This window comes from Glandiceps talaboti, chromosome 16 (assembly GCF_964340395.1).
Source record: "Glandiceps talaboti chromosome 16, keGlaTala1.1, whole genome shotgun sequence".
Classification (NCBI taxonomy): Eukaryota; Metazoa; Hemichordata; class Enteropneusta; family Spengelidae; genus Glandiceps; species Glandiceps talaboti.
The window spans coordinates 2,638,856-2,654,790 of NC_135564.1; the positions used below are offsets into that span (position 1 = coordinate 2,638,856).

A 15,935-nucleotide genomic window follows, 5' to 3' on the forward strand; every position below is an offset into this window, starting at 1 on the left:
TTAAAAAATACCCCAACTTTCTTAAGTTACATCACATGACAAAGACTTATCTGTTCTGATTTCATTACAAATATTTTCCCTATCAATTTACCCCAAACCTTCTCAAATTATTTTGCTTTTGTTGTTATTCTAAGCGATATTTTGGAGAAATAAATAACTGGATTTCCGTTTCTTTTGCCTCAATTTCCGATCGTATAAAGTGGTACATATTAACCAGCATCCACTCAACCACACCTTATAACTAAAACAGTGCTCTGAAGTCATAGTTCCTAACTTAAAGCATAAATAATTTACCTAGTATATTTCAACTAAGTCACTCAGCCTTCTTCAGTTGTTATTATATCTACTCCCATCATATAAGTCATTCTATGGATGTATCTCACCTAATACATCCATGGTCATTCCATAGCCATGTAGGGTCTATGGTCATTCCCACTGCATTGACAATCAGAGATTTTCAGGGGTGGTCTTTAGAAACCCAATATGTCAGTTTCCAATGGTATTGACAATAACCACTTTACACCTCATTATAACTAGTGTTAACAAGACTAATTAGAGGAAATAAGAGACACTCATTAAATTTCTAATCTTTAACATTTGGTGACATACCAATTCTACAAATCAACAAATGAGCAACAAGGCACTCTGTCACTGTTATCTTTCACAAATATTTGCTTCATTAAAAAAAGTCAAATTTCAACTCCTAAAAAGAAGAAAAAAATCTTTCGTTTTCACTGTTATGGCTCTTGTAGACAAAATATAACAAACACATACATACACACATACACACACATATACATACACACACATGCAATCACACACACACACATACATACATACACACATACACACATATACATACACACACGCAATCACACACACACACACACACACACACACACACACACACACACACACACACACACTGTTATCTTTTTTTCAATTTCACCCAAAGTGTGTCTATTATGCAGTTTTAGTATGTTTGTGAGTATAACATACTTTCAGAGTCAATGAACAAACTGACACACATTTCTTCAACAAGAACAAAAAGTTAAATTTTATAATTATGAGATAATTATAACATCAATGGATTAGAAAGTGACTCCTAATCTGAAAACAAGTCTACCTTCCTCCCCACTGTTTGTATATTTGTATTCACAGTGCATGTTTTGAAACGTGAATCTCAATCTGAAAACTGGGTTGCAAATTAACATAAGTTACTTTTTTTTATAACTCCAGATTGATAACTGTATAATATATATTTGAAATATGAATTGGAAATTGATGGCATACATTGACTTTCTTTTCTTTTTTCCAGGATAATCGGCACACATGTGGATCTTATTCCGAAAATTGGACCAATACCAACCACCCCCTCTAGGGACAACTCCCCTTTCTAGACTACTGTAATGTGCTTGCTTATACAGGGAAATTTGATTTTGTAAGCAATCTAAACATATCAGAGAAAGGAAGATATCTCTGCTTGGGTTTGGGCAATCAATGCTTACAAGATGATGTAAGTATCACTTAATTAATGGAAATCGTTGATTTGCCACAATTCATCACTATTTTAATCAAGATAAAGTTGCATTCTTTTGGAGAAGAAACTGCTGTAAGGGATTACATACTTAAATCCTTCCTATTCTCAGAAAAACAGCCCACAAAATTCTCAGTCTTACCAAATCCTTCATCAAGGCCTTTAGTTTAAATTGACGTCCTTCCTTTTTAATACCCTAGCAGACAGCTATTTGTGTGGATGTCTGGGTGTGTGTGTATGTGAGTGTATGTGTGTGTGCATGTGTGTGGGTGTGTGTATGAATGTGTGTGTGTGTGTGTGTGTGTGTGTGTGTATGTGTGTGTGTGTTTGTGTGTGTGTATGTGTGTGTGTAAGTGTGAATGTATGTATTTCTTTTCACTTGATTTTGGAATGTGTGTGGCACTTGTTAGCTTTAGAAGTCTCAGATTTCGATGCAAATCTCTCTCTCTTTCTCTCTTATACCTGAAATGTATACAACTACCCTTGGTTGTCAAAACTCAAGATTCACAATTTCCTGTAATAGTTTACAATACTGGTATACTTATACCACAAACCTGATCAATTTAAACTGTTTTCTAACTGCATAATTTTCTAGTTAGTTGATAATTAATAGAAGAACTCTGATGTTACAATTTATATACACCAAACTGTACAAGAACCAAGCACATAAATTTAGCTACTGTATCAGGCACCCAGGTCTCCATAAAATCAACAATTACTGGGTTTGAAACTTGTGGCATATATATACATATCATCTAGCCACAATTTATAGCTTTTTACCGGAATCTATGTTAACCTATTTAATAGTATACAGGGTGAAAGATATATTTTATAGTAGATGGGGTGGCTTGGGTTCCTGGCTATATATATATATATACTGGGTTAACTCATCCACCACATGTTCAACAAGACACTAAACATTCTCAAACTACTAAATAATTTAGCCCAGAGACTTGACTGTTAGGGCTTGAAAATAAATGTTTAAGAAAGCAGCCTGTGAAAATTACCCTAGAGTTGAGTCGTGTGGGGATTGTTGGTGCTCAGTGCTCACTGGGAAAGGCATAGTCTGGATGCCAACGTGGTCTCGAACTAAACCTGTGAGTGGAGGTGTAAATTGTAACGATACCGTATAGTCAGTAAACTAGGAAGGCAAGAGAAAAAAAACCCACTCCAAGGGACTCCACACTCAGTGAAAATGGACATGGCAAATCTCCAGGCTATAAAAAATTTGACTGAATATTGCTTGAACCATTTGGAGAACGGACAGTCCACACACGTGTCACAAAGCCAGACACAACAAATGCATATGTCCTATTTCATTAACACTTTTCAAATAAAATCCCCTCAAATCTCCTAACGCCATACAATAATGAAAACTATACCCCACTAATCCTATAACTCCATACAAACCTCACACTAACCTCAACTCCACAATAGACCAGTATGTCCCATCCCTATCTTTGCTAAACTCAAAACAAAATTTGTCCCCTACTTTCCAAACACTCCAAACATCAGACAAGTCCCACCCTACCTCATCTCTCAACCCTACACAGCCAGTTATGCGTAATAACACATATATTAACAAAGTGGCATTCTCAGTTCACTTTTGAACATCAACATATTTTGTTCAACCAAAATACTACCATTTGGAACCCATCATGCGCTCCAAGAAATACAGGCACCAAGAATGAACTCCACCAGTCTGTGTGAGTAGGATGAATGAAAGTTGTCCTGACAGAGTATAGATTATCATCTACACGTAGTACATTACTAGTATCTAATGATAGCCAATTATAGTCTATGTAGAACACAAGCCAAGTGATGTATCAACACCAAAGTCTGTTCCCAGGCCCTGGTTTGTTGTGATTACACTTTTATCTAGACCTTTCCGTGTACGCATGTCAGTCACTACATACATACAGACAGTCTATATTCAGATCTTTACTATTTAACAGTCTATTCAAGAATATTTTTGTGAATGTATGTAATCCATACAATACGATAAGTATATAGTTTACATACATACTCTGAAAGTGTGAAACAAGCTAATTAGACATATTTCAGTTTAGCTATAATTTTGCCAAATCAGTATTTCCAAGATGGGCGAAAAAAAATAAAGAAAGAAGTGCAATTCTTCCCAGCTAATTATTCTGTTGTAATTTCAATAATTATAGTATATATGTTCCTAAAATGAAAGCAGTTTCTACAACATTCACCTTTTTGGACAACCCCATTGATCTGAAAAATGTAAAATAAAATATCTTCTGCAAAAGCACACAGATTATTATATTTGTGATGCACAATTTATTGAAGTGGATTTTTCACAGGATGACAACTACAATCAAAATTGTGATCATTACTATTGAGACAAAGATATGGGGGAAACATACACTGAATACTACAAACTGTGCCGAAGTAAAATAGTATATGTGAAGATCCCTTTTGATTGCCTCTAGTAGCCTTCTCCTATTACATCAATTGTTGTTGTTAAACTGTTGTTGTTTTTTGAGTTCTAATACTGTAACAATACATAACCAATGTATGAAACAGTGTCCTTGTAAAATATTACGATAAATTGACGTCTGTTTTTACACATATATACAATCTAATGGAAATGTCTGGTTTTTTTTGTACAAACTCTAGACAGACAGACAGACAGACAGACAGACAGACAGACAGCCAGATAGATAAACTAGCATTTTCCCCACCCTCTATCCCTGTTTGTGAACTTTCACTACAAACTTTGCTCTGTCTCTACAGGGTATATCCGTTGATAATCTAAAGGCATGATTATTCAGACATTATACATTGATGACTGTTACCCTTCATTTGAACTGTGAATTAACTAGCCAATATACCAACCATTGTTAGTACTCTATTGGGGTCATCCAGTTCATCATGGACTCTCATTTTTAAATGCCAAACTTCACATTTTCCTATTTTTGTCTAATTTCAGACTGACAGGAAACAGATTTGGATTGGTTTAAGTCCACAGGAGGTCACTGTTTATAAAAGCTTCTCTTGTTATTACAAAATTAACCCTTATTGTTATTATTTCAAACATATATGTTCATAATCACGCCACTCACTGTTGTTCACACCAGCTGTTTCTTTTTCAACATAAAATTACCCTTTTAAGATAATAGCATACAGAGAGTTTCTATATTCGAGAATATGAGGCCATTTTTAGAAATGACGCAAATATATGTTGACCCGATCATTCATGATTCACTATCTGTGTCTTGGGGTCACTAAAGATATAATACAGTCCTAAATTAAAATAGATTGTAAAATATAAATTATGAATTTGCCGGGTGAGAACTTGATACCGGTCTGTTTCCAGCTTCTTGTCTTGCAAGTACCCACAAGGGAGGAAAAGTCTAATAAAGTCTTGTCTGAGTTCACTTTTGCGGTACAGCACTTTATTACAACCATGTCTACTGTCGGCCATCATGCATGTGTCAGCTTTACTCACTGTCCTCATTCAGTGATTAAAACCATATGCAGCAGACTACAACTCATCACCATGAGTTTCCCTCCAAAAATTCGACACACAAATTCTTGCATTTGTGCAACTTTTTACACTTTCTTTGTTTATTTTCACTTCTGGTTGACAGTAGTTTAGTTTGACGATAATTTCCAAAAAATTTAAGTAAAATTGAGAAAATTTCTCCAAAAAATTTGATGCGTCCAATTTTTTTTGACAGGGTCATCCATATCATGGTGAGATATGAGAAGATAGCTACTGGTTGAGTAGACTCTCATTCAGTTTGTTGTATGTGGTAGGATTAGGCAAGAACATACACCCCACTTGGCGATAATGACTAAAAACAAAGTCTCACCTCCCTGCTGTGTAAATTTTAATACTCCCTCCTGACAAACTACATTAATGAGCTAAACTTAGAACAGAACAGGGTGGAAATCACGATAAACACACCTAATCAACCCTCTTACTATTTTTGGGTGATGTCTCATGAAGCTGAGATGCACTGCAAATCTATCAAAATAAGAGACAGTGATGTCGTTGACTATCATCCATCTATCGTTGCCTTACCGTCACATAGATACACAACTCCTTAGACTTTTCTTTCTCTGTCACCTCCTCCTTCACCTCTTCTTTCTTCTCCTCTTTTTTCCCTTCTCCTGCCTCCTCTTCCTTGGGTTTTTCCACTTTTTTATCGTCAGTAGGCTTCTCAGTCTTAGTGTCTTCCATAGTGCATGATGTGGATGGTAGGGAATCCGATAGATACAGGCGGTGTGTGCAAGAATGTCTTGTTAAATGGTACAATTTGTGTCACGTACGTACATACGACACCAGTCTTCCGGAGAACTGAGAGAGAGATGTTGTCCACAGTATGCTCAGGGCCAGTGCTTACTATGCTAACGCTAGCAAGTTGAAGGGGGCCAATGTTAGTGTTACCTCATGCATAATTTATGAGCAGTGTGGAGGCTTAGGAAGATAGAGGAGAGCAACTGGTTGGTTCACATTAATTTGACATGATGCTACATTCTCAAGTTTCACACACACACATACTTCCCGCCAAGCATACCAAGCCCCAGCTCCTTCAACTGATGACCTTTGACCAGGACATTTAAATATTCCTCTAAATTCTTGTTGCAGAGAGACACTTGTGAGTTTAAACTTCTAATGGAATGAATAAGCTAAGATGTGATACAAAATTTCCTTCACGGCTCATTTGGACATAGTTCTGTTGACTGGACTACTCGAGTGGACTGTGAAAATTTACAGTTATCTGGATGGTATGCTATATTGTAAACTTGAACCATTGGAATCAATTCCATACTCATTCCGGTACTCATTCCGGTGCTCATTCCGGACACAACAGAGATGGTTGTTTAATTCTCATATACACACTGTTCAGCTACCACAGTTTCAGTTCATACATCACAGTTTTCAACTGGAGTCAGCAAACTTGCCCCATAAAATATCTGACATACTCACATGACACAAATTTATCTCTCACAAACAGTCAATTTTTTTTTGTTTTTTCCCCTGCAAACTTTTGAAATTTTCAACAGATTGCTTGCCATGTTTACAATAAACTCTGTCATTATTTGGAGTAGATTTACTTAAAAAATAATAATACTAATAAAAGTACTATACAACATTTTGAGTAAAAACAGTGGCAGAGAAAGTGCAAGCTGTAAACATCGACTTGACAGCTAGAAAATTTGCAGACAATATTCCTTATCAGAGGTCAGAGGTCAAGGAGATCATTACATGCAAGCCCTAGATTCTCATTTTTATTTCATCTGTGAAGACAGTTAGCAGCCTGAAGCAATGATGTGATTTGGGCACAGTGGTAGAGAAGGGATTTGTACACATCAACATTCCTATCTTTACGGAACAACAGGATGCGATTGAATTGTTATGGTTTGTGAAATCATCCAGTACTTGTTTTTATCACGTCATCTTACACAGCTAAGTTAGTAAACAAAATACTTCTTACTACAAGTATAATGTAAACTTACAATCAGTATGCTTGAATGATAACTTAACACTTGAAGTAAAATACTTTTGTTTGTGAGAAGTTTTTCACTGACAAGATTAACAATATTGGCAAAAATTACTTAGTGAATTAACATACTATAAACAAAATGCAATATGTGTTAGTTGTCCATAAAATTGAAAGATAGCTTGTGTATTATGATTAGACGTGGTGATTAAATCCTGTCTGTGCTTAACTAGTTATTTGTGTACAAACAAATACCTCCCTTGTAGAGAGAGTGTGATAAAACATTCATTAACAACTTCATAATACATTGCATTTGTTAAGAATGACAAAATACTGCAAGTAACAAACTACTAGACATGGATCTCAGTTGCTTGTGCAATACTGCATGTACAGCAAGGAGATGGAAAGAAGTTATTTACAGAGCAATATGCAATAGTTACACTTACAATTTGAAAGAAGGTTGCTTTCAGTGCGATATGGGTAGAGTTTGAAATAAGGTTGTTTCCAGTGCAATATACATGTACTTGGCTAAAGTTTGAAAGGAGGTTCCTTCTGCAATACATGATGGGGATAAAAAAGAGCTACTTTTGATGGCATCATCATTTTTGCACCTAGTAATTACAGAAGTCATTTACAACTGATGTATTCATCACCGATACAAATTTTGACTTTTGAATTCATCATTTTTCATTGATAGCATTGTATTTCACTTTTGCCTTGGCATAAGTTTGAAGCTAAGCTAAGTGCTCAAACACAGGTATTTTTTGATGTTAAAACAAAGTCCTATTTACAGTTGCCATGTTAAGGAATCTGGTAAAAATTTATGTACTTTTCTATTCATGTCCAAGAAGAAAGAACCCAACCATTAGCTAGTGTACTAAAAGTTTATCAGGTAGGTGAAACATTGTGTTTTATGTTCTTAAGTAAATGGCACTGTTTACAAATTTAAACGACTCTTCCCATTACAAGCCATTACTATGTACAGCATACACCAGCATAAATGTTATTCTATGTGAATTCCTCCTAAAATGTTACTATCTGTAGCACGGTAAAACTACAAGTTGTTCACCCATGCAATGTTTATATTGCTGCCCATGGCTTAGACATTTAAGATGACCATCACAGTTAGGGACTTGTTTATCGTCAACATAATTATGTTTATTTCAAAAGCCTTGATGTTTATTTCCTTCTATTTATCCTATTAAGCAGAAAATAAACTGGAAGTTTTCTTTACAGACAGGGAGGAGACCTACCATTCTTGTGATAACATACCACAGACAACAACTCCAATACATGTATAGTTAAGACATCAACCCCTGGCAGCCCAAGGGCATGGTACAGGAGGGATGTCAGTGAAACATTGCAAGCATGCTGATTGAACCCCCGTACTCTGGCTTACATCATTTCATAATCTTATGCAGGAGTACCTAGATACAATATCCATGTACTGTGTAAAAGTATCACCTTTGGTGACCAGTTTTGAACTGCATCAACTTTTTATCTAAGCCCATGAAAGAGATTGTTTGCATACAATTCAAATGTTGAACATATTCAGTAAATTCTGGCTTTACACATCCCAACCTTGCATCTTTTGAATTCAAACTCACAGAATATTGCTAAAGGAGACAACATGCTTGCAAAGTCTCTATGCTGATATAATAAATTTACGGACACACGTACAACAGTTTCTTAATTTCATACCAAATGAAACCTATTCCCTTCCTGAATCTAACCCTAGTCTGTATTCCTTGCTTGAAAACAAAGATGTGTCTTTTTACAGTCTACTTACTGCTCTACATTCTTGCCAGAATACTACAAAACAAACTGCAAGGTTTGCCTACAGGTGAAAATGTAGATATTCTTATACCCTATTATTGAAAGTTAGAGGAGCAACAAAATGCTGAAGGCTTACATACAAACATGAAACTATGTTTATAAAAGTATAATGACTGATCATTTTTTGCTAGTGTTTCTCTTCTCCAAGAGGAACTATACCTCATGAATGAATCAACAACTTACGTGAAGTCAGAGATCAACCCTAAGGGCAGAATGCAGGAGAGATAACATCGTAACATCAAACACACATTTCTATAACTTATCTGGCATGGTTTGCATCAAACTCTTTCAGAATCTAATGAGAAATACCTTCGTACTGCATTCATACACACACCAACCACAAGGTCAAACAGACTAAAAATTTCACCGATTTTCTATTGAAATACCTGAAGTTACCAAGTGATGTATAAATATTTAGTGAGATTCCAATTATCAAACAATTCTGAGAGATATGTCATTTTCAGTTTTCATATTTTAAAACTCTATACTGCAAACATCAGGTAACAATTTTTTGTATTCATTTTTTATGAAGCTTAATATGAACAGAATCATAATAAACATATCACACAGTATTAATATGGTAAATCACAATCACATGTTGGGTGTGTGTATGTGTTAACTAGGACATGACTTGAAGTATTTCCATATTACCAATATGACTGTAAACACATGATTACATCAATATGGGTTGTATCACACTTAAGATATGTATACTAAGTAAACATTTTATACACTTAAAGGCCTGGGAGTCAATCCCAGGTCAACATATTAGTGTTATCCTATCAGTGCAGCTGTAACGATTACATAGGAGCATTCTTTTGTTCAGGACCAACTTTCTACAGCTCTGCAAGGCAACTGTTTTTCACACTTAAAATTTTGACTCCTAATCTGAACTGTGCCTTTAAGTATCTCAGGTTGAACTATGAAGAAACCTGATCAAGTTTTAATGCAGTTACCTATACATGTAACCATAAGCATTGATTTCAAAAAGAAACATAGGTTGTGAAAAGCACAGCACCTTGAATCTCTGGTAACTATTTTTCACTCTCATACCAAAAGTATACTATAGGATAGTGAAATAAAGTTTAGTTGCAGTTTACATCAGTGAAAAATTCATTCACCAAAATTTCTGAAATTTCTGCCCTTTCTTGTGGATACAGGGGTACATAAATGTTTCCTTTTTGTTTCAGAACACAAAGTGTGGTTAAAATTCCTTCTTGGTTTTGTCATCATCGCAAACCACGACCGTTTTACGGTACTGTTCTTAACGAGCCGGTCCCTACTTTTATTTCAAAGTATAGTGGTAGAAATAATAACTCTGGTTTGCGAGAATGGGTTTTGTATTCCATACTCTCTAGTGCTACTGGTAATCTTCCAAGTTATGGTTTCTGACATGTCCATCCATCGCATACTAAGAACCGACAACCAAGAAGGATTATGTATATTTTCTATCAATTTGAAAGTCAATTCACTAATATATCCCTACAGCAAGGTTGATTAACATATACAAACCAATCAGAACACATACTAAGAATAAGTAGACAGTTTAGTTAAACTGTTTATAAAACTGACAGGATTGCCACTCAAATAGAAGTGTTACAAGTCAATATTTCAATGTTCACATGAACTGTTAAGATATGAGTCCTTCAATATTTGATAATTGCACAATTTCTCTTTATAAAACAAACTAATAAAGTAAATGATTTTTCTAAACAATCAAAGACAAATTCCACTCTCTATGATACAATCATTCCAAATATAAGTACATCTCAGAGTATATGCTTCATAAAACTGCACACATCATTCTAATAAAACTGTTTCCATGTCTACCAATGAGTTCATTATAAAACACTTACAGTGCTGTGTAATCATATGTGTTTTCTAAGACTTGCAATGAGAGTTCAGTGTTGACATAACTAGACATCACACAGCCTCTAATAATCTTGTCAACACTAACTTGTTTCACTTCATGCTAGAGATTAATCTGTAGCAAACATGTGTTACAATCATCAAGTCCAACTCTATCTTTGATAAGTTCAAGGTCATTCTTACATAGTCTAGTCAAAAACACTGACCTAGTTTACAGATCAAGGTCAGAAATAAATAAGTAAAAGGTTTGTCTTTTGGTCAACTTTTTCTTTCCCTTCTCAGCTTCTGGAGTAGCTGATCATTGTTTATCATTGAAACTGTCAGCCTAGTCATTCATGAGCAGTTCAAAGGTATTTGTGAGAGTATTTGACTGTGTTCACATGAATGTGGGTGTGTCTGAAGAAGTAGTATAAATTTAACACTGTACAACACAGTGCAGTTGTCAAACTCAATGTTGACAAGCTGACATTATGAAAAGAAAAAGTCAAATTCCATCCTGTACAGGTCATCTTACTTTAAAAGTTGAATGGGGTTAATTCTGTTATATAGATCATTCAAATTCTTAGCATAGGTTACAAAACTTACTTTCAACTTGATTTACTGCCACTGGTTATAAACAAGCATTTCTAACTTTCAACTTTGAGGGCGCTTGCCATGGAGTTGAAATTTTACTGCATGCCAGAGTTGACTGATAGTTGTCTCAAGACTGGCAATTGGATTACTAATGCTGGCCATTGTACAAATCTATGTGTCTGGACTGACTCCAATGAGAATACATTTAGATTTTATCATCTCAAGAATCATTCCTTAACTGGACTACTAGCATAAGATATCCAAGGTAAGTAATAACAAAGGGTCACCACAGTGTTGTTAACACTACACTGTCTTGTGCCTCATAGACATCATGTGATCACAACTGAATTGTATGACTAGACTGGTGCTAACATCATACTGACACTAGCCAGCCCAGTGCTAACATCAAACTGACACTAGCCATCCCAGTGCTAACATCAGACTGACACCAGGCAGCCCAGTACTAACACCAGACTGACACCAGGCAGCCCAGTGCTAACATCAGACTGACACCAGACTAGTCCAGTACTAACATCAGACTGACATCAGGTGGCCCACTACTAACATCAGATTGACACCATGATCCATCTGACCCAGTGCTAACATCAGACTGACACCAGCCAGCCCAGTGCTAACATCAGACTTACATCAGCAAGCCCAGTGTTAACACATCAATTTCAACTGACACCAGGCTAGCAAATCAGAAATGACTGTAGTTATGACAGTAAGAAGACAAAGATGAATTGACAATTAGGATATCTCCTCACCTCATTTTGTGATCTTCTTCCTTTCTCTCTCCTTCTACCTGGTGATCTATTCCTGGCTGCTGGATCTATGTATATTTGTGGTTCATAGTACAATGTGGGTGATGATGGTGGGTGATAAGGGTCTATTTGATGATATCTGTAGATAGAGCACTCTAGTGGTAAGTATATACATTTTATTGCATTCATTCTTATTATTCCCATTTCATCATCAACAGGGCTGATCTTCAAACAGTTCAAAAGAGCTCCTTATACAAGTAATTCAATCCCATTGCCAAAAAAAATTAGTTTGGGTATTTAAAGACCATGGAGCAAAATGCAAAACAGAAATTCACAATTGGAAGTCCATGTGACAGATTTCTACAAAGAGGGTTAACGGACAGAGACAGACAGACTAACTAACAGACAGAAGACTTTGAGAACAGTGAACATATGCTCATATATATATAAAGTACACCTGCCCTTTGCTTATGGGCTTCATAGAAAACTGTTGATGTAGATTTTATTTTAGTTAAATGTGTCTTTCCTTTCAAAGTACTGTTTGTGGGTCTAGTGCTTGTTTTAATACCATTTTTGAAAAAAAAACCTCGTTTGATACCAAGTGGTTGTTTGATACAGTTGTGCATCCTGGTTGTAATGGTTTGTAGTACTACTTGCATTATATTGCAAAGATACTGAAGTACAAGCAGGTACAGTGTTCTCATTAGTTTGTGCAGGGAGAACACCGACTGCCAGTTTACTATACCTTCCAACTGGTGGTGGGCTATATGGTTTTTGTGTAAGGCTTTCCAAGCTGGCCAGAGCTCTGTCTCTTTCATACTTCATTTCTTCATATTGTTTTCTTGCTGAATCTCGTTCCATCAAAGCCTGTGCATTCTCTCTCAGTACTGCATCTCTCTCCTTCAATGCCATTTCAAAGCTTAATTGCAATGCTTTTGTAGGGGTTTTACCTTCTGCTTCATTTGCAAGGGATTCTGAAAGATAATAACAGTTTAAACTCTAGTTAGTAAAATCTATCAAAGTCTCAAATTTGGGAGGATATAGTTAATTAGAAATCAAGCTTTGTTGAATAAAATTAATCAAAAAGTCAAACCCTGGTGAATGAAGTAGCTTTAGTCATCAGGGTTTGACTTTAAAAGTGATAAAATGTCATAATTTGGTGAATAAAGTTGATCAAAAAGTCACAATTTAGAAATTGACATAATAATTTGCATGTGTAGTATTTTGACCACTTGATATATCATTTCTAGATTCATAAGCAAACAACTTTATACAGTCACAATTATAGTCATTAAAAGTTGCATCCACCAAGAAACTGTGCACCAGATAAATAGCGCCCTCTACAGTTGTGTTCTGAAATTCCCTGGTGTCTATCTATTATTAGCTATTACCAGTTCACTAAATAAACGTGAACATCCTTTGAAGCAATATAACAAAAAGAAACTTCACGAAAAATCCCACTCAGGTGTGACACTAGTTGAAGACTCAAAACTGTCTTTTATATCTATACTGCTCATAAAGTAATGACAAATATATTGATGACAAAATTGTAAACATCAAGATAATCTCTGAAGAAAGGCAGTGAAAGTTTTATCAGAAAGTTAAAAACTCACACCTCAACATCAAATTCATATTTGGTCAGAAAGCTACCCTTTCCATAACAAGATAAACTTTATTAAAGTATGTAGGTAGTGTACGCTTCATCAAAAAGTAAGAAACCTCAAACCTCAATGTCTAATCTGTATTTGATGATCTGGAACTCTTTGATCATTATACGTTTACAGTCTGGGCATATGTAACTTGTCAGACATAGGAACACCATAACAGAGGTATTTATAGTAGTAGACCAGGACTCCAGAGATGACAGAGGTTAAAACTAATAAACTGTGTTCCTGAGTAACTCCTGATTACAGACACTAATAGTTTCCTAAAATTATTTTCTAATTCTGTATCCCCCTGACAATAGTTTTGAAATGAGCACAAGATCAGATTACAAATGGTATCTAATTAAAGTGTCATATAATGAGGGTGTTTTGTTGTCTGGTTTCTCACCATCTGTGATCTCAATTATGTAATCTGTGACTGGTATGTATTTGATTCTCATTAACCACTTCAGGGTTACACTACTCTAACAAGAGATGATGAATTAGGTTTTCAGTTAAAGTAGAATAACATATTTAAAGTCATTCTTCACAGGAATGAAAATTCTACATCACTACGTTCAGACCTAGACTTAGACTGTCGACAGTCGCTCACACCTTTTTTTCCTACGTTTTATCTAAATTTAAGTCGTCGCCGTGCTCCGATCCGGCGCAACACTACTATAATCACATATCAGTATGCTAATATAGTAGTATTGCGCCAGATCGGAGCGCGGCAACGTAGGGAAAAAAAGGCGCGAGCGACTGTCAACAGTGTAACCTTGACTGTGCCTCTTTAATACATACATGTACACCACACGCATGCCAAATTTAGTCTGGATGCTAACTGTGGTTTCTAACCACAGTTAGAAATAAAGTGAAGTACAAGTGAGTGAAGGTATAAATCATAACGATACTATATAGGAACTAAACTAGCCAAATTGGATATGTTGGAGAAGTGGTTGTTCTAAGTCATGACAACTAGCTGCTACATTACGGATTTTGCAGTGCTCAAAATGAGTGAAACTGTTCAAAATATCACTAGCTTTCCCACTTTTTCATATTACGCTTGAGCCAGTATAATTATATCATTCCCCAATATATCACTTCATTCAGCTGGAAATGCTCATGACCTATGGGGTTTGTCAGCAATTAGTAGTTTACCAGTTTTTATTTGTACCAGTTTTTATTTGTATATCTGTACTGTCGATCTTGTTGTTTTACTGAAATAAACTAAACTAAACTAGACAAGGCTCCTTTCGTCACTGCATTTTACTTGGCTGAGCAAAGTAATATATTTGAGAGTAATATCTAACAGTATTAGTACCACTACAATCCTTCTTATTGACATCAGTTACATTACACTGTACCCCCACCTCATCAAATCTTTACCCTAGTAGCTAACCACTCCCCCCACCCCGGGCTAAAATACCCTAAGCAATCAGATCGCTATTTCTATATCTCTGTTACAATTTGTACAGACTTGTATCATTTACACAATATTTAGATTGACTTTAAACAAAACAACAGCTGTTACTTATCATGTGTATATATTATTAGTGACAGTTAACCACTGTGACCATACACACACATACATACATACATACATACATACATACATACATACATACATACACGCACATACATACATATATACATACATACACACACACATACAATACATACATATATACATACATACATACATACATACATACACACATACATACACACACATACATACATACAACATACATACATACATACATACACACATACATATACATATACACACATACATAAACACACACACATACATACATATACACATACACACACACACACACACACACACACACACACACACACACACACACACACACACACATATATACACACCATGTTATGGTTTAGAAACCAACCTACAACCAACAATGGTACTCTTCAAACCCAAGGGTTTAAGAAAATATACACAAGAGTTGTTTATACATGTTTTTAAATAGTCTGAGATATGCAGTGAATTTCAGAAAAAAATACAACAAAATAAACAGTTATATGAGACCTTCCTAGGGCTACAGACTTCTAGGGGTCATCACCAGGTCAATCTGATTTCTGAAGTTTGTTCAGTTTACATTTTCAACTACTCAGGAACCGACTGCTTTGCTAGATGTGTTTTAATTGTTCATTTTCACAATTTACTCATAACACAGTATTCTTTTAAGTTTTGGGAATGGGTTTA

General features: G+C 35.5%; 1 protein-coding gene across 3 annotated transcripts in view; it reads right to left on the reverse strand.

The window, feature by feature from the left end:
- Nucleotides 1-15,935, reverse strand: part of LOC144447027 (tight junction protein ZO-1-like) — a 75,697-nt gene that overhangs the window by 43,979 nt on the left and 15,783 nt on the right. For 2 of the 3 annotated variants that reach the window (XM_078136894.1, XM_078136893.1), the window contains exons 2-3: nucleotides 12,802-13,030; nucleotides 12,060-12,195 (exon numbers count right to left, since the gene is read on the reverse strand). In XM_078136894.1, coding sequence (XP_077993020.1) covers nucleotides 12,060-12,195; nucleotides 12,802-13,030 — 365 coding nt within the window. Of the gene's footprint in view, nucleotides 1-5,591; nucleotides 5,776-12,059; nucleotides 12,196-12,801; nucleotides 13,031-15,935 lie in introns of those variants that run through there. The other variant, XM_078136895.1, reaches the window with a different exon arrangement.